This window comes from Silurus aristotelis (assembly GCF_946808225.1).
Source record: "Silurus aristotelis genome assembly, chromosome: 22".
Taxonomy (NCBI): domain Eukaryota; kingdom Metazoa; phylum Chordata; class Actinopteri; order Siluriformes; family Siluridae; genus Silurus; species Silurus aristotelis.
The window spans coordinates 18,039,864-18,059,776 of NC_139595.1; the positions used below are offsets into that span (position 1 = coordinate 18,039,864).

Genomic DNA, 19,913 nt, shown 5'->3' on the forward strand with positions numbered 1-19,913 from the left:
TATTATTATTATTATTATTTTTCTTTATTGTTATTTGGAAAGCCATGTGTTCACTGCAGCTGGGTGAAATCGGTGACGTCGGGCTGCAGGGTGCCACGTTCGCAGTACGTTTCGAGGTGATGTGTTCCATAGTTTGTTTGCAAATTTTCTTCCAGTCTATGACGTTATATATTAAAGCACCTTTTTAGGGGAAAAAAAAAAGAAACGACTCCTGTTCATTCAACATGCAGGTTCACGTTTAAAAAAGTGGGTTGGAAAGAGGTTCTTCAGTGTCAAATGGGTTGAATGGTGGCAGAAAAAGAGCTTTTATATAATGACAAAACAAAAAGTCTTTTCTCTTACTGTATTCTATAGGCGAAGTATTTGTTTTGGCCCAGAAACTCTCACAGGTGCTGTGATATTCAGAACACCTATTCATTCATACAACTATATTTAGGATCAGTTTCTCCCTCTTTTGATCCTGGAGGGAGAGGAGAAGCTGTGGGTGGAACAAATCTGCTGCTGCCTTTGTCATTTATTAACCAACTGTTGATAACTGGAACGGTTCAGATGTCACTATAATGGTGCACACTTGTATGACAGTGTGGGTGGTGTTTCTCGGTTTGGGTTTTCCTGGTGACTTCTTAGAACCAGGTTTAGTTTCGTCTTCTATTGATCTGTAAGCTGACCTATGAAAGGAGGTTCACACAGCCACACAGTTTCAGGGTGTTTTTTTTTTTTGGTTTCCTGTGTGCACGGAAACCCCCCCCCCCCGGTGAATAACTGAAAAGGAAACAACCTCCAACATTGCCACCATATTTAACGTGTATCATATGGGCAAACTTTTCTAACAAATCAGAGCGATAGCTTTCCTGTACTGATCATGATCAGTCCTGGTTCCATTTCTGGGCTTATCAGACCCTTGATGAGCTGCAGCAGGCGTCCTAGATAACCAAATAAAGACTAAAGAAAAAAAGGAAATATATTCCAGGAAATATTTTTTGAAGAATTTGGTCATCACAGGGATTAGTTTTAAATCTACAACAATAGAGATGCTAAATTATTGTCATTTTGAGCATTTCTTTCTTTTTTTTTTACAACATACTTGTATTTAGTTGACTGATTTTGAATGAAAACCTGCACCCACACCAGGTCTTTGTGAAACACCACTTGATTTAAGGTGAACCATAACTTGTGGCTTGTGTGCTAAGTTCTGGTAGCTCATGTTGAGGTTCTCATGAAGTCACCATAAAAAAATAAATTTTTAAACATCTGGAGTTAATCCTGGAGTTTACTTTTTTTTTTTTATCAAACAGGTTTGTGCTTCTCTTTCAAATTGTTACATTTATACACATTTTTACATAATCTGCTGTTTATTTCTGCTCACACGGTTTGCCATTTTACAGAGATGGTTCAGTCTTTAAGAGGACATTTCTATTCTGAATGTTCATGTGGATCCTATGAATATTCCAGGATAACTCCACCCACAATGCAGATGAGTATGTAAATACGATGCTTGACTTTAAACAGATGAGAGATTTTGGAGTAAACTAGGTTGAGTGTGTTGGAGATCTAGAGTGCTGTACTGTATCAGAGCACCACCTGAGGAAGAATGGTGTTTGTACACTTTTCCTGAAGTGTTCTGGTGGCTTGTGGTATCGTTGCTTACCCAGATTGTGTTTAATAAGGCAACCGTTCCTACTTGATGCCAACGGTTTTCTCTGTAATGTTGAACAAATGGCTTCCTTCCCTCTCCTTGATCTTCCTACAGGAAACACCTGGCTACATGACTGAAACCAAATTAAGGAACTTCAGATCAGATGTTTTTATTTCGGAGCAGTTCTGCTCACGCTTCCCGCATGCCATCCCCTTGTTGGCGCAGGGTTTGTTTGCAGCTCGCTCATCCACGCTGGCACCATATGAAAGGAGTAAAGTCTTACAAACAGATGTTTTATTTAAATCAATAGCAGCTTGTAGTCTTGACTGCAGCTGGCTATTTTATTAGAGTTCATACATTCACATACACAGACAAAAACAGGTAAAATCTTAAATAGTGGAATGTATTAAAAACCCAGGAGCACTCAAAACATCTAGAAGTAAAAAGATCTAGTTTATTAACCTGCCAGTGTATCGTACTACAGCTACATGTTTAACTGCTTAGTGTCGACTTGGATGGACGTGTGGAGACTTTGCATTAAAAGTATCTCGCTGGTTAAAGTATTAAAAACAGCACTTTTCAATCGGTTCCTTTTTTTTTTTTTCCTTCTGGTCTGGTCCAGCACCAAACTTGTGTTCAGCTTTCTCTGAGGTTTTTCCCCCCCACAACACTGGATGGAAATCGGTGGAATAAGAACAGGTCTTTAGGCCTAATCTGTTTCCACAGCCATGAGGTGAACAAAAAGTTGAGCTGAAGGGATCAGGTCTCCGTTATGGTTGTAGAGCGGCACGTGACGATATCCTGCAGAAGAAAAAGAAGGTCAGAACGTGTTCACCCTCACGCAAATAAAAGTTTGAAAAATTCATCATCTCAGTGACATCAACTGACTTACAGCTGATTACTGCAGGTTTGTTCGGTTCTTTGTTACTGCTGTGATGGATTTTTTTCCACAGGTAGGAATTTCTGCCATTTTTAACAAAATTTTTATTGATCCTTTTTAATAAAACCGAAAGAAATTTTCCCCCCCTTGGTTTTATGACCACACCGTGACATTCCTGTTCCACCCCACAGAAACTTCCCACTTCAATGTTCATGTTCTCTTTATTCATTATAGTTAAAATGTTCTATTTTTTCACATTATACCACATATAAACAGTAGTTCCCTTATCAGCCCCTGGCAATCTTGAATAGATACATGCCGTCTGTCTGTCTGTCTAAATACACAGATCAGTCATAACATTATGAGTGGTTTAGTGACAAACACTTTTTTTTCTACAGCCAGCAACATTTTGTCCTCAAAGTTAATGTGCAGGAAAAATGGGCGAGCGTAAGGATTTGAGAAAGTTTGAAAATTGTGACGTCTAGACGACTGGGTCAGAGAGTCTCCAAAACTGCAGCGCTTGTCAGTATCTAATCAAAAGTTAGATTACAGTTAAACTTGGGGCCGAGGCTCATTGATGCACGTGAGGAGCAAAGGCTGGTCTATGTGGTCCGATCCAACAGACAAGCTCCTGTAGCTCAAACTGCTAATGCTCGACGCGTCACGACTGTTTTAGCAGCAAAAGGGGACCAACACTATTTTAGGCAGGTGCTCATAAAATGTTATGCTGGTCGGTGTATACGTTATATCATTTGTAAAATCTTCTGAATGTCAAAGTGCCAACACTGGAAACTCCTATAAATTAATTATGCATCAACAATTATATATTCAAATGCATAGATTTTTTTATCATATAAAATAATTGTATATAAATAAATAAATGTATATTAATTAGGTTCAGATTATGTAGCGTGATGCAAGTGAGTTCGAACGGCTCTACATGTCCAATTCATCAACTGTTTTTGGTCATCGCAACATACAAATCTACTCCAGTCCACTTCAGTAGAACATCTTGGTCATGAAGGATGTTGTGCATGGTGTGATCACTGACCCATCTGCATGCTGTTGAAGGGGACGGTGCACTGGCCGATGAAGTCATTACTGGACACGACGTCGTAATCCTCCACAACGAAGCGCACCAGAGCGAGTTCAGGCACGTACAGATCGAACTGGAAATTCTCGTTCCACATGGGGTTGAAACCTTTGATGATAAAAAGAAAGAGGGCGTCTGTGAGATTTTTTTTTTATAATGACTTACTCCACAAAAAAAAAAAAAAATATCCTGGTGTTTTGCCAGAAATCCCTCTAGGCAGTGATTTCAAATGTCCTCAGTTCATAAATTAGTGTCAATCAGGCACAGGAGATAAAAATGTATTAAAAAACATCGTTAGAGAGCATTAGATCAAGTTTCCAATAAAGCTGCCGTTTTCTCCCCAAGGAAGAGCATCAGGTCAGTTAACGACAATAAATAAATGGGTTACAAGCAAAAGTTTCTGATGACACTGCAAATCCAGGTTATATTGCTGAGTGAGACAAAAAGAGTCAAAACAAAACTAAACGCTTTAGGTTTCAATTCCCTAAAGATGTTGAATGTGATTTCGAATGGAGCTTGTTATAGAGGAGATTCAATAAACAAAAGAACAAAAGAAAGTGTTGGGGGGAAAAAAAACAAAAACTACCCATCATACATGCACATAAAATTCTAATGAATAATATTAAATAGATAAAAAAATATATATATATTTTCAGCTTTGAATTTCAGATGTTTTGAGGCGAATTCTACAGGACATTCAAATTCTGCTTTTGCATATTAATTCAAATTTCTAATGGCACGATTCGGATTCTGTACACACGGCTTGTGCACACAGAGGCCACGCCTCCTTTACCAACCCGAGAACCATCTCATTCACCTGTAACCATGAACCATCAACTGAATGAAACGTTAAATATGACGCTTAAGGAAGATTCATACATTTTAAAGCATTAATAAGGAATGTGAAATTCCAAAACAATTAAACTTGTAAACATTGACGTGAAATTGAAATGTGCAAGTGTTTGAAATTGCGACAGTACCGTTGTTATTAACGTGTTGCGTCTCTTTTTTGGACGTGTCCTCGTGCACACCGTGGATCTCCACTCGCACCAGGGGATCGACGATGGAGAGCGACTTCTCCTTTACTTTGGGTAACTGGTGTGCTGAGATCACCTGATAGACCAGAAGGCGGAGAAGAAAAACTCAAAATGCACCAACGTGGTTAAGTAACAGGAATGATGACGTCATACTGTGCATCATTATGAAAGCATCAAGAGAAACCGAAGCAGTGTTTAAATAAGCGAACACTCAATCATTTTGTATGTATAGAATGAAAGAATGCGGACCATCACATGAAGTGCAATGTGTTTGAGCCACGGTCCTCTGATGAGCGTAATAGGGTCAAACTCGGACTCTTTATCTCGGAGGTAGGCCGGCTTCAGGATGTAGCCACTCTGTCCATTTTGGTTGAACAGGCCCTGGTTTAGATCCATCTCTGCACATGGAGTCTGGAAGTTGAGGGCCACTACAATTCAACAAATAAAGAAAGAGGCGTGTCTGCTCAGGCATTTTATTTATCGCTTTAAAACCAGTTATAAAGACAAAGTCCACCACAAACAAAATAAAGAATTACGTTAACTTATTGTAAGGTAAGCGACAAGTGGACAGAGTATTGTTGTTGCCAGAAGTTGTTAAAATATTTACATTTTACTAGATAACATTGACTTATAGTTGCTGTACCGAGAGGAGGTTGTTTCAAGGTTTTATAACATCACGTGTATTCACAATAAGATCGAATGCACCACCTTTGTAATTACACCTCAGTCTTACCGATTTGGCAGCCAGAGTTCCACAAAGGCACAGGGCTGAAGTTGGAGGAGTTCGTCCTAACAGCTCCTGAGGGGTAAACTCTACTCAGCTTGTCTACATTATAATGAATGTATTCATTTGCTGAGGAAGAAAAACAGCATCAGTTATGTGACGAAATACAGACGATTTAGCAGATATATGAATGACAGCCTGAAATATCTTTTTATTTATTTTTTTTTACCAGATTTCTCTGCAAAATTCAGTGCATCCCATTCTTTAAAAGAGGCCATCTCATAAAAAGCCTGGCGAGTCCTCGCAGACTCAAATCCTTGGAATTTGACGCTTTTGCAGTAGATAATAAGGTCCGAAAGCTCTTTAGCCAATTTCAGTGTCTTTGACTTCTAAGAGCAAAGAAATAAATAGAAACATTTAAAAAAAAAAAAAAAAAGAACAAACCTTGTAATTGTACATTCAATGGACTTTATACAGGAAGCAGCAAACCTTGTTCTCAGCGTGATCCACCTCATCATCATCATCACGGGCGTCTTCTTCTTCGGTCACGCAATCTTCTTCTGCTGTAGCGGCCTGGTCCGTGTAGTAGTCCTCCAGTTTGTTCAGGCATTTACCTTTGATCAGAAATCGACCCTTCAGCTCCTGATGAACAGCAAAAATATATCAAATGCTCAAATCTCATTTGTCAGAAGGGGTTCTTTTTTTTTCTTCTATAGTAAAAGCACATTCATGAGGATTTGTATGTCAAGGTGCCACAATGAAGGCCTAGTACTTCAATCGATAAGCAAAAGAGAAACAAAATTGTGGACCTCGTTTTCTATAAGGAGGAAAGCCAGAAGGTCTTCAAAATGATTTTCTATCAAACCGTCTTAACATATCAAGAGGTTCATTACAATATTCTTTCCATAAATCCCAAACATTTCTGTTTTGCAGATCTAAATAAAAGGTGTTTCGCTAATGAGAACATGGATCACGTTGTTTTGCCGTTTGCCAGAGTGTGAAATATTCCCATGGCGTTTATGAGCTGATCGGCAGCTAAGAAGCAGAGCCACGCCTTGAATCAGGCGAACAGAGCCAAACAAAAAAAAAAGATAGGCTACAATTACCCATTCCTCCTGCTAGCAAAACAAATCCTCGCTCATCACCTCTCCACGAGTCATCAAGGAAAGCGCTCAACCGACGCAGTGATCAAACGCGGCTTTGCACAGCCGTGAAGTAATTCTAGTTTTCAGACTGTAGGTGTGGACAGAGCATTCCTAACATACTGGTGTGTTATCTGGAATGAAAACACACTTCTGTTCCAACAGAACGTAAAGCCTTTGCTTCACTCACCAGAACTTTATACACAATACTCATTTCTGTTGTCAGCTATTCTTAGTTCCTGTTATAAACAGAGATGGTTCTTTTTTGAAACTCGTGAAAGGGAGCATGCTAATTGAGTAGCCGCCAATTAAACCGATCATTCAACTTAATTTACTGGTTTAAAAAAAACCTATACCATTGCCTTTTTTTTCTGGATAGGTGAAATTCACACTATTTTAAGCAATTCAGAAGTGTTACACTTTAGTTCCATCTTAATTGAAATACTTTTTTAGCAGCACTGTGGTTTCATCTGCATAACTCCAGTTTTAACCCTGTGCTCAGTGAAGAGTTTGGGATGGTCTGTGGTTTCTCTGGTTTTCTTCCCACCTCCCAGAAATAGGTGACTCTAAATAGCACCTAGATGTGAATGTGTGTTTGGCCTGGGATAAGCTCCAGATTCATCACTACCCTGAACAGGATCATGCATTCACATAAAATTACTCTTATTAAAATAACGTATATTTAAGAAGTATAATTAACTTGCTCTGCTGTATTGCTATTTTGGCATGGGTCAAGGTTTATAAAGTAGTATAATTAAGCATAAATAACAGTTGATAAAAGGTTTTAATAGGGGAAAGATTTTGAGAAAATAAAGCTACATAATTTACGATATCCCAACACTAATAAAAGTAACAATCGATCTATAAACAGAAATAAGTCTATAAATATACGTGAACACCGGTCTGAACTATTCTACCTTCTGGCTGACCGCCTTGTGTGCAAGTGCGAGTGTCTGAAAGGGTGAAATTCCTCATGCGCTGAACAGATACCCACCTCTGGAGAAGGCAAGGCTTTGGGCATGTTTTCTCCCAGGGGTTTGGTGATCAGAGCACTACCCAGGATGGAGTTTATGTGCTTGGCCATCAGTTTCTGTTGGTCTACGCTGCAGTGGTTCTCCAGAGACAGAATCACTGGGTATTCAGACGTCTGGAGGAGAAACGAGACGTAGGAAGTTTGATTGAATGTTTGCTAGATCACAATGTGCAACTGAAAACACCGCACATTGTAATAAACACTAAGAAGATTTCCAAACATGCTCGCACAGATTCAAATCAACTGAAAAAGCCATCACTATGATAACAGATGAAGGGAAGACAATGCATCAACATTAAGTACACGGAATGAATGCAAACAAAAGCAAATTCGACAATCATATTAAAAAAAAAAAAAAAAAAAAAAACTCAAACCCTCCTAGAGTTTCACGCATGCAACAACACACCAGAAAGTCATTCAGCATCCAGGTGGAGCCATGTTTGAAACTCATTCAGTGCTGTAAAAGTTGCAGGGTCAGAGTGTGTCGGTAAAATAATAACTGCATTCTACAATTTCTTCCAAAAAAAGTACAGTGACATCAGGGGTTTGGAATCACATGTTTAGGAACAAAGTGTTGGTAAACTATCGGTCTTGTTATTGACCGAATACGTCGATCAGGCATAACATCATGACATTATGAGTGGTGAAGTGAAGAACACTGATCTCTTCATCATGGCACCTGTTAGTGGCTGGATATAGTTAATAGGCAGCGAGTGAACATTTTTCCTCAAAGTTGAAAAATGGGTAAGCGTAAGGATTTGAGCGAGTTTGACAAATCGTGACGTCTAGACGACTGGGTCAGAGCATCTCCAAAACTGCAGCTCTTGTGGGATGTTCCTGGTCTGCAGTGGTCAGTATATATCAAAAGTGCTCCAAGAAAGGAACAGTGGTGACCCGGCAAAAGGGTCACGTGCGGCTAAAGATCATTGATGAACGTGTGTAGCGAAGGCTGGTCCGTGTGGTTCTGATCCAACAGACTGCTCAAGTTAATGCTCGATGGGTCAGGAATGTTTTGGCAGCAAAAGCTGCTAAAGGTCCCAGATATAATTATCAGAGTTGCACCGATCGTTCTTTAAACTTAAACACTGAAACTGACAAATGTACAGTAATCGACTGAGCAAGCTACCCTAGTTACTACGATGTTAGCTTGTTTTCACTGCCATTAAGGCCAAACGTTGTCAAAAATGACAAGTGGCATATTGAGGAGAAATTTCTTTAGCAATGCTTGCAGTTACCTTAAAGGCGTAGTCCTTAATGGCTTGGATGACATCCTTAAAAAGGATCTTGGAGGTTAACGTGTATCCGTGGTAGATAACCGGCTCCCCTTCTGATCCGTCCCAGACGTCCAGCTCCACACAGCGGCAGCACTTCATTAGCGCTCTGTCAGGAGGTTATAAGGTGCTTAGTCACGTGCAATATGAATAGGACAGACCACTGAAGTTGTTTCCCCCCCACCCAGAGTTTGGTTTCCTGAGGTTTTTTTTTTTCCCCCTGCACAGATCTGTATGCTTTGTGATGATAAATGAAAAGTGTGTGTAACTCGGGTTTGTGCTCATACCAAATTATTACAGATTACATTTCAACTTGAACAGTCAGTTTATTAATAATAAAAAAGTCATGTGCATTATTATAGCCTGAAATGGGCATTTGGTGTGTACTTGCATAAAATAGCAGTGTTTACTGCTATGACGTGAGCGATTTAAGTTCATATCCCACCTTTAAAACTTGATGGCCAGGGAACAAAAGAAAACCTGGCTAACAATATGTGTGTAAAACAGAGTCCCACGTACCGTATGTAGCCTTCAGTGCTGCTCGGGCCTTTGAGTTGATCTTTCAGAAGGTACGTGTTGTGAGAAGAGGAGATGAAATAATGGGATAACGGCTGGTTCATGTCCTGGTATACGCTCTTATGAGTCGGGTTCATGATCAGCGCTTTGGGCTGGTGTAGGAACATCAGAAATCCATCTTTGGTCATCAGCTGCTTTGCTTTAGCTGTCAAGGTGGATGCAAGACAAACAAATGTATGCAAAGGTGCAAAATCACATGTCGGGTAAAAGCAAATGTGTGTTAGATGTGTGCCATTTGAACGGGGTTTTTTTTTTTTTTTTTTTTTGTTAGGCATGATTTTCAAACTGGATTTCACTCGATTAGCTAATTAATTTCATGAATAAATAAAGTAAATAAATAAACTCCTGATTAGGTCAGTTTTTTTTCTTGCACCCCCCTCTACAAAAACACCAAATTGCTAAATAACATTGTATTAACATTTTAACTTCATGTTTCTACTGTTGCAGCCGTCCGTTTTTAATTCTTTTTAAGCATTTCAACATTTTCCTGAGGTCCTGCTGACAGCAGAAAGAACACATCACCGGACACACCTACTGCCTTGCAGAGATTTGCTTGCAGATCATGATGCAAAACATGGAAAACATTTGAACTTTAGACAACCTTGTGCATAGACTTCTCTTTTCTGTGCTGCTGCACTCGGGTTTCATTCAAGTTGTTGTTTTTGAACAACAATTCTGGAAATACACCACTGCACTCACACTGTAGAAGTCTTAAACACTGTAATGCATTACTGACGATCAATGAACGAGAAAGTCCACAATTTCTGTTTAAATTGCCTGTGTTACTGGTTCATATAGAAATGACATGTTTATGATAAGTAACTGGTGTATTTATAAAACGCTACATCTGAATTGATGGTACGGTTGATGTTTGATAGAAAGCGGTGCCTTTACCCGTTTCATCCACTTCACATTTCTCGATGAGCTGAGCAGCATCATTAAGGTCAACCTTCTCCCTTTGCTCATTTACCAGGAAGTCCAGCAGGTTAGCAGCACTCATGAGGCCGTCGGTTTTTGCGTACGCTTTGTAGATCACATCAATCTCTTCCCGGTCAGTCAGGATCTCATAGAGAAGCTTTATTTCTTTTCCCTCCAGTAATCCGGTTTTGGATTGATCACATTTCTGCATGTGGAGAAAAACAAGAATCTTCAATAACAAATCAGCTTTGAGACTTAAGGCCATTTACATTTTTTTATTAGATCTTTTTCAATAACCTCAAACAGCATCTTGACGTATTCGTTATCCACTTCTACGTTGATGTCCTGCAGAAAGACCTTCACCTCTTCTGGGCTCATCTTCGTGTCACAGTTTATGTCAGCTTTACGCAAACAGTTGAAGATCCAGCTGATGTGCTGATTTAAGGGTAAACACACTGCAAAAATATCACCATGAAGCTATACGAGGAATGTATTAAATAACATCAAGTTTCTTAAGAAATTTCAGTAAGAACCCTCAAAATGACTCATCAATTGTAAGCTACATTATTACAAAAATGCTAAGGATACTGTTCAGTTCTCTGTTGTTGGCTCAGATTGCTCATGTTGGAGATGATCTTCTCCAGGCCTGACACCCAGTGCTTGGCCTCCTCTTCGCTGTTGGCAATCAGATCTAGGTTTTTGTGGTGGCTCTTGAACAGGATGGAGAATGCCCGTGATTCCATCGTGTCCTCAGTGTACTTCCTGAGACCCTCTGTGTGCCGGCCAGAGCGAACACTCTCGACATCCTCAATGGAAACTAAGGAGACGAATGGTCCAGTTATGGCTCCGAAATATGTGAATAAATTAAGGAATGGAACATTTGAGAACATGACGGCACAAGAAGGTGCAATTGAGCAATAACTTACTACCCATAATTGATTTTTATTGTTTTTTTTTTAAATCACAAATTATTCTGAATTGACAAATTCCTCTTGTACAAAATTTAAATGAAAAGTAGAACACCATGGTTTTTAATCAGACACATTTTATGTGAAAAGTCTACAAAATAAGTTTGTTCTAGCTACTGTTATAAAATGGCCATTCAATCAACAGGTTTGTTTAGAAAAAAACAAACAAAACAAACAACCTCCACCATCATCCTGAAGACTTTTTCAGAGCAGAAACAGGTCAGGGTTTTTTTTTTTTTTTTTTATTAAATTTATGCACAACATCCACCAAAAAAAAAAAAAGTCTGAGTCGTTACTGAGCTGTTACTATAATAAAAATGTTTTATTGGAATTAGCACATCTATAAATCCAATCAGCATCATCTAATTTGTGGTACAACAAGATCATAATAGCAGTAAGACACCAAGTGTTAACGGTATCACAGACGTCTGAGAAATAAAATAAACTTGCTTCACAACCAGCTTTTGAACAAGAGACGAGTTTACAAAAAGTAATACTGATTATAGTGTTCTACAGAATAAGTCTAAAAGGCCAAGCATTGAATTTTCTTTCCCTTGTAATATGTTAGTAACAATTATGAATCCTTTGGAATAGTCAGGGAGGTTAATAGGAATGTATAGTTTCATATAAATGACGTATTATACGTTACTCAGCTAAACCTTGGCTTTAGTGATTATGAGAGATACAAATGAGACCTATTGTACATTAATAAAACCAAAAAGGCCTATTGTGTTGTATTGAATGGCACAAAAGCAGGAGCAAGAACAAGTCTTCTGTGGCTTCCAGTCACAATAAAAAAAAAGGAGTGCCCTCAACTTATGTCAGTACCAGTGAAGCAGCAATGACCTCTGTACCATCAGTCTCAAATTAGGACATGCCTCTACAGAAGGTAGATTTCACTGATAAATCTGTAGTGTAAAAATGCCAACAGTTCATTAAAAACCTCACTGTTCCATTCACAGTTTGAAAAGGTTTCATTTGGCTCCAGCTGGACTTATCTAAACACGCTGATGTTATTTCAACGCTGGCTATTGTGCTGTGTATTTGTGTGTAGGATGGACTCACAGGTGTGCTTCGGACGTAGAGTTTTTCTGGACTCGTGCCACACGGTCTTGCAGTCCTCCTGCAGCTTGTAGAATCGCACCTTTCTCCACGATGCCGAGCGAACCTTCACGAGATCTGCGCCGTTCAGGAGAAAATTCAAATCGGTATCTCCGTCCATACCTGCAGTAAAAAAATCTTTTTTATAAAATACACAAAACAGGAAGAAGTTTAAAGCCACGGCTGCACAACACGCACAAATTCAACACACTTAATTATCGAATTAGCAATTACATTAAAATCTTGCATTATTGTTATTAGACGTTTTTTTTTATTTATTTTTTTAAACAAACAAACAAAGCACTGATTTTATTGATCCACACCGATTCGTTTGGTCTGGAGAAAAACAAAAACCATAATCACAGCACCAAACATCTGGATTGATTTGCATATTACTGCCGTTTCGATACATCAATCATCCATGTTATCGTGATCATGATTACATGATATATTGTGCAGCCCTTGCGTTTTTCCCTCCTCAAGACAGATCACAAAAGAAAACCAGGAAGTAAAACTTATTGCCTTCTGAAATGAAAAGCACAATTGAGGTTTCATTTTCTTAAGCCCACCAGGTCTCCTTCATTGGAACACAAACACATTGGACACGTAGGGACTTGTACTGAAAGCTCTTTGATGCAGCAGACTGCGTGTTTGCGTGAAATAATCCCGTCTTTATGTTCTTGCATAAAAGAAAGCGAGCAAAAAGGGTTACGGAAATTAACTCCAGATGGATAAGGAGCGAAGAACATTTGCAACATTTCTCTCGCAGCTGCTGGAGCAAAACATCAACATACAGAAGATACTATTAAACCTTTAAAAAAGGCGACCTGTTACAAAAACACAGCGGCTTTAAAGAGTAAACACGCACACCGCGTCTTTATATAATACACAGCATCCCGACTTAAGTGTGAAGAGGAATGGAGCAGGTCCTACCCAAGAGCTTCAGGTTCACGCTGGTTATTTTTTTTCTTTGCTCATCATGAAGTAATTCCTGCGACTTGCTTCTTTCTGACTGCTTCCGTACGCACTGCATGTCGGCCCTTTTTTTCCCCCTGGACAATACCCCAGTGAATAAAGACACAGCCAGGGGAAGTGTTCAGCTCACATCTCACTCCTGGGGCGTGGACCATGCAAAGTTCACTCCTAGAGTTACAAAGCAACCTGGAAGGATCGAGTCGCTTAAAGAGAGCGCCGATTAATACCTCGATCACCAAATCACCTGCTGCACTAGTAAGAGCACCAGGTAGGGTGCTGGAGCCTAGTCTGATACCCCTAGATAGTGTGCTAATGTAGGGGATAAGAGACATTCAGGATCAGAGAAATGCGAAAGAGATGCGCTCTTTACTTTCCAGGAATAAATGTATTCAAAAAATGCTTAAACTCCACTTTAAAGCCTGCACGAACATACACATTAAAAATGTATGTGTGTATTTATATAAAAAATATATATAAAATAAACACACAGTGGTGTGCTCATGTCTAAGAAGCACACCAATATATTCATTGTTTGTACAGTTCATTATTTGCCGATTTACGCACACTTTGGGTGTGGGACGTTTGGAACATAATCCCTGCATCTAAATCACACATTAATCTTAACAGGGATTCTTTGAATTTTATTTTTTTTATGGGGTGGTCTTAGGGGGGGACCAAGAACCAGTCAGGGTGGGCCCATGGCCCAATGGGTGCAGTCAGCGTTCACATTCATCCCAAAAGTTAAAGGTCAGCGCTCTAGATATCAGGTGATTTTCCACTTCAACCCATGTAAAGCATATCTTCATGGAGCTGACTTTGTGCACAGGGGAACTGTTTTGCTGGTTTGGATCTCCTGGTTAAAGTGAATTGAAAAGGTAATGCTACTACACATACAAAGACACTCTGATAACCTCAGATGACTGGAAAAGTTGTATCCCAATACTTTTGTCCATATACTGTACATTAAGCAAAATAGCGTCATCTATTGGTCATACTGTGTAGAACAATTTCGAGCTCTATAATATACAGTACAAAAAGACATACTACACTATAAACATAGAATCCTGTTGTAATGTGCATGTATTGTATATCCAATATATTCATACAGTATATTAGAGTTTGTGTTGTACTCATCCAAACTTTTGTCCTTGACCAAAACCAATTAGTACCTCTTAAAGAATACTTGGGTCAATAAACAACTAATTTACATTACACTGCAACATGCTTTACAGCCGAACATCTGGCAATATTTCTTAATTTTATAAAAGGAAATTAAATATGGAAACCATTGTTTCCAATAGTAGTTAAAATTAAACAAGTTTAATTCCATTACACACAATTTATTAAAATGTTTATTTTTATCTATTTTTTGCCAATAAATAAAAAAGGCAGTTTTTTGCATCACTGAAACTATTAAGAATAATAAAAAGGAATGAATATTTAGATTTTCTCTGTACATCAATTCTCAAATGGTGCAAAGGAGTTCAAATTTTAAATACACAGAGGGAAAAAAAAAAATAAAAATAAAAATGTAAAAACGCATGCCAGACACTATTTAAGTCGGTCCTATTCCTGGAAGTTAGCTATATCCTATTCTACTAAAAAAGGGAACAGATGTTTACTTTGCAGCAATGCTTTTATCAGTCCAACATGCATTTAGGATGCCACACATCCCTGACAGTCATTAAGCCATGTGTGGTTTTGAGGTCTAGATGTTGCAAAGACAATTTAGATTATATGCATTTAGGCCCGGGTGAGGCAACACATCAGCATTCACCCCTTTCATTATGAACACTTACCCTTGATGAAGCTTGTGTTCTCACCTGAGGTGGAAAACACTTGAGCAATTAAACATTACGTACACCATTCTAAAATGAGCATTACTGAAATTTAACACATTTACCCAATTACATCCTCCACCCAAAAAAACCCAACCTGTGTAGCACTTTTGCAGTTCGACTGCAAACCATGTAGTGTTGGTTAGCAATCGTACAGAGACCGAACAATGTTTCAAGCAAAATGGCATAGTTGCTCGGATACGTTATAAAAGTTAGTTTTAATAGGAAAACCTGACCATGCAATCGTTTTAAATAGTGGAACTTTAACATTTTTCACCCCTGGGCAATAATAAATGTTCAGATACATAGCAAGTTTAATTGCATAACAGACCCGACTATTCACATAAACCCTGGACAAAGTGTAAGGTCAAGTGGCACACTCAATAACAGGATTTGAACCTACATCCATCTAGAAACTGGTACAGAATCTTAGCTACATTTGCTTGTACATTAAAGTGCATCTCCTCGGTAGTAATGCACACAGAACTTTACATTATACTGCTCTTAAGCGGGACCCAAAGACCTGCATATATTTACACATTTGTAAATATGATTTTGCAGAATTACCTTAAGCCTGGGAGTTTTCTACATTGAGATGAAACCTAAATGATTCACAGTTTGATTATACGGGTCAACGTTCATTTTTCAGACACCACACATTCCTGACAGCAATTTCAGGAAATCTGTGGTTGAGGTCGGACTTATTCGTTGACAAATGTACATAATCCATCACTCTGTGTGCATTTCTTCACACTTTATTAAAAGGATTTGTCTCATATTGTGGTGACAAACACACCCAACATGAAGTCAGTCCTAATGAGTCACAGTCCAGCATGCAATTTGGACACTGTACATTCCAGACTATAATTTAGGAATTAATGTAGCTTGAGGAATGAACAAGGCTGTTCAGTTTTTTCTTGTTTGCACACCAAGTTAGTGGCAAGGAGAAGTAACCGTAAGAGAGTCCAAATATAGATATACAGGCATGTTCAATATATAGATGCTCTTTTTATATTAACCTGTTTTTCTAAAAAGTGTGCTGCTCTTTAGCTAAACTTAGCTGGTAATATCTGTATGCACTGCACAATAAGAGTTCCCGGAATCGTAGACTTTTATTAGACGACATCAGTGATGACTTAAATGTTTGACAAGTGTATGAAAGCTGCCAAAAAAAACAAAAACGGATATCCCCGAATATCAAATCTGTCCTACACAGACACCCTTCGTTGTGACGTCTTTTGGAAAAAAAAAAATAAAACAGAATCAGAGAATAAATTATCCATTTCTGCAAAAAGGGGGGAATAATAAACATTATGCCATGTACAGTGCTGCCTGTACCAGCTTCGAGTACCATTAACTCCCTATAATAACTTCAGATTTAAGCATAGACTTTAACACAGTTGTGTGGTTAAAAAAGTACTGAGACCTTTAAGCCAGACAAGGTCAAATGAGCAATAGCCTGAGGTGTGCAGCAGTGGTTTGGGTTTCTCGAACATCTAATATTTACCGTAAAACCAGTTATTACAGCACTGCGGTATATTGAACCTTCTTGAAATCGTTTCTTAATAACCTTCTGACAAATAAGTGTTTATGAACAAACACACACTGCTCCACAAGCTGCTTATTATTAAACACCCAAAGCCCTATTCCTACCCAGACCGAAAGCTCAACATAACCAAGAGCAGGTTTGATAGCTTGTAATCATCTGTTGCCCCCCCCAAAAAAAAATGCGTTTTGGGTAACGGGACCAGAAAGGTTGATTAGGGGCTCAAAATATTTATAACTGAACTTGAATGCAATGAGAAAGGGATCAGACTCTGAATCGACTCAAATGAACAGGCTGATAAACCTGTAATGTAAAAGAGAAGTGCTCTCTCAAAATCATCCAAAGATACCACCAGTATGGCCATCCATGACAGCAAAAAGTACTGCTTTATGGTATATATAGATGGCGTTCACACTCACACCCATCAATCTCAGCCACAATAGTTAAACATGTTAATGGTGTAAAGTGATTAGGAGTAGCCTGTCAGACGGATACTTATATTTATATTATACTACAGATACTTATATTTATACAGGCGCAAATAAAACGTGTGAATGCCCTCTCCGGTCTTTTCTTTTAACAAAGAACTGGACAGTCAGACAGATTTCCACATTAATAAACCCTAAACAGATTATTACATCCCCCTCAATAACTGGGGTTTGATTTAGGCATTCATTCATTCATTTTCTCCCACTTATCCGTAATTCGGGTCGCGGGGGCAGCAGTCTAAGCAGGCCCCCGCCTTCGATTGTTGCCCAATCCTCACAGCACCGTCCTTTATGGTCCCTCCTGCAGGTGGTGAGCCCACGGGAAGGCGGCCCCACGTCACGCCGACGTCACTGACCTTGATATTTCCCTCGTAAGGGACCCCCGGAGCATAGAGGGTTAAGGGCCTTGGTCAAGGGCCCAAGAGTGGCAGCTTGTCGATACCATGGCTTGAACCCCAGACCTTCCGATCGGCAACCCAGCGCCTCAACCGCTGGAGCCACCACTCCCCCTGATTTAGGCAGCAATATTAAAATGTTACAAAATCAGTACTTGGGCTGGTGCACATCCTCATCATTGCAGAAGGGCTTATGGCATTTTTTACCAATAGCAAACAAGCCGATATATATTTTACTTATATGTGAAACATGTTACCAAGACTATTGACGGTGAGGACATGCGAATCAGAGGGTCTACAAACAGCATATTGGTGATTTTTTGGTTCTCCCTGCACGGATCAGTTTGAATGGGAGCACACAATCTGATGTGAGGCAGAACCTTCAGATTCTGTAGTTCATTGTGACGAGCCAAATAGTCACAGATCAGGTAATTACTTTGTTTAGAAAAACTTCAATTTTGTGCAAATATTTTCACATTACTTTTTTTTTTTTTTTTTTTGTATTGCACTATAACCCTCTCCTGACTGCACAGCTCTGAGAAGAAAGATCACGCTTCAGAAGACCACGGTGCTTCATCTGCAAACATCACATCCACGCCTCGCTTTATCTAAAACACTTTCTGTTGGCTGCCTTTGTGACCAACATCCTTCCCATGTTTTTGATTCTGTACTACTTTATTGTAAATTGTTTTATACACCACTTGACCCCAATACACACTCACACACTCACACACTCACAACAAATTCTATTCGTTTTATTATTTTCTCTCTTTTTTTTACTTTATCGTTTTATAGGTTTCATACAATATTAAACCATGTTATACAAATTTTTGTTTAAAAAAAATTTAACTGTATTGGGTCACATTTAATTAACTACACGCATTAAACATGGTTATGGTTATTATTAAACTCCTGCAAATTATAAAAAAAAAATGTAAACCGAATTAAAATAAAACTATAAGCTGCAACTTTATGGTCAAAAGGAACACTGCAGATGTTTAAAGAATAATTAGACATTAAATAAATACAAAAACAAACTTTAATAAAGTACCTGGTTGGTTTGCTGCGTCTCAGTTACCTCAGAGTCGCTCCGTGTGAATCTCCTGGAAATATTCAAAGAACTAGAGAGCAGGTTCCCTCCAACTTGGTTCTCTGCTTCTTTTTTTCGCTCACTGAACTCCACCTCATCCACAAAGCCGTGTTTAAACGGGATAAAACCCCGCGCCTCTGCGGTCAGCGCTCCGGGCTCCGGGCTGCACCTGCGCGCCAGGTGAGGAAGATAATGAAGGTGAGTTAATGAGCGCATCTGTCAGCCGCAGAACGGAAGAGAATCGGCGCACGCGCGGATGACAACACGGGCCATATACATATTCATCGGGCTCATTTGCATATCACATTACATAAACAGACATTTCATAAACCAGATAAATTAGATTGAGTTTTTATTTTTGATCTGCCTCCATGTTTTCCTGCCTTCATTACATTTTACTTTATATACACTCTAACCCTAACCCTAACCCTAGATATATTATCATTTGCACTTCCTCACTTTTACATACCCTGCACTAATTATACAATCGATGTCTTTATCTTTATTTATTACTTTTATATTATATAATATAACATGTACTATACCTTTAAATAACTATATTTTAAGCATACAACACATGAGGTTGTAAAATATAATTGTTGGTGCCTATAAGTTTATCCCTGATGAGCCAGGGAAAGGAAAATTTCCTGACATGGTATGAGGTAGAAACCTTGAGAACCAGAGTCAAAAGAGAACTCATCCTCATCTGGGTGTCACTGAATGGCCAGTCATGTTGAGGTGTGCTGTTTAATAAAATATTCACTGATGAGTCCATAAATCTAGAACTGTTCATGCAAACTGTGGTCCTAAGCCATTATAGCAGACTGTTTCTATGCTTATACTTCTTGAGTTGCTCAGTAACTTAATGGATCTTTAGGCTGTTCATGTGAAGCATCAGCTGCATGGAGTCGTGTTTGTGAACAGTTTCAATTATTTAATTATCTTTCAACTTTTTTCATTTCATTTCATAATTTGCTCCATGCAAAAACCCCATTTAAAGAATCTGGGAAACTTGTATTTAACTTAAATACAGGTAGCACTTGCAGGCTGCACAGTAACAACAACAAAAACCTTAAAATGTTTTTTTTTTTTTTTTTTATACCCCGCTTATATTTTAGGTTTCATTGATTACCTGAAAGATATTTTCAATGTTTTATGTTTTATCTGATACAAACTGTCCGCTTTTGCAAGAAAAACGTTTT

The 19,913-nt window shown here is 38.8% G+C and overlaps 1 protein-coding gene and 1 long non-coding RNA gene across 5 annotated transcripts; one reads left to right on the top strand and one right to left on the bottom strand.

The window, feature by feature from the left end:
* Positions 1-1,928: 1,928 nt before the first annotated feature.
* Positions 1,929-18,819, bottom strand: plcd1b (phospholipase C, delta 1b). Of its 4 annotated transcripts, none has more exons than XM_083524947.1 (15): positions 18,673-18,819; positions 12,344-12,502; positions 10,899-11,127; positions 10,608-10,737; positions 10,287-10,515; positions 9,336-9,537; positions 8,781-8,925; positions 7,507-7,659; positions 5,860-6,012; positions 5,600-5,759; positions 5,380-5,499; positions 4,896-5,074; positions 4,590-4,722; positions 3,568-3,717; positions 1,929-2,437 (listed from the first exon to the last, which is right to left on the bottom strand). In XM_083524947.1, the coding sequence occupies exons 2-15, from the start codon at positions 12,498-12,500 to the stop codon at positions 2,346-2,348; spliced, it is 2,232 nt and encodes a 743-aa protein (XP_083381073.1). In that variant the 5' UTR covers positions 12,501-12,502; positions 18,673-18,819; the 3' UTR covers positions 1,929-2,345. The 4 variants fall into 4 exon arrangements, with proteins under 4 accessions (XP_083381073.1, XP_083381074.1, XP_083381071.1 ...); XM_083524948.1 differs by having other exon boundaries at positions 5,600-5,756; positions 18,673-18,796; XM_083524945.1 differs by lacking the exon at positions 18,673-18,819 and adding an exon at positions 13,313-13,662.
* On the top strand, positions 18,790-19,781 carry LOC310717221. Its single transcript, XR_014530767.1, has 2 exons — positions 18,790-18,891; positions 19,745-19,781. It is a non-coding gene; the product is annotated as an uncharacterized lncRNA (long non-coding RNA).
* The last annotated feature ends 132 nt before the right edge of the window (positions 19,782-19,913 follow it).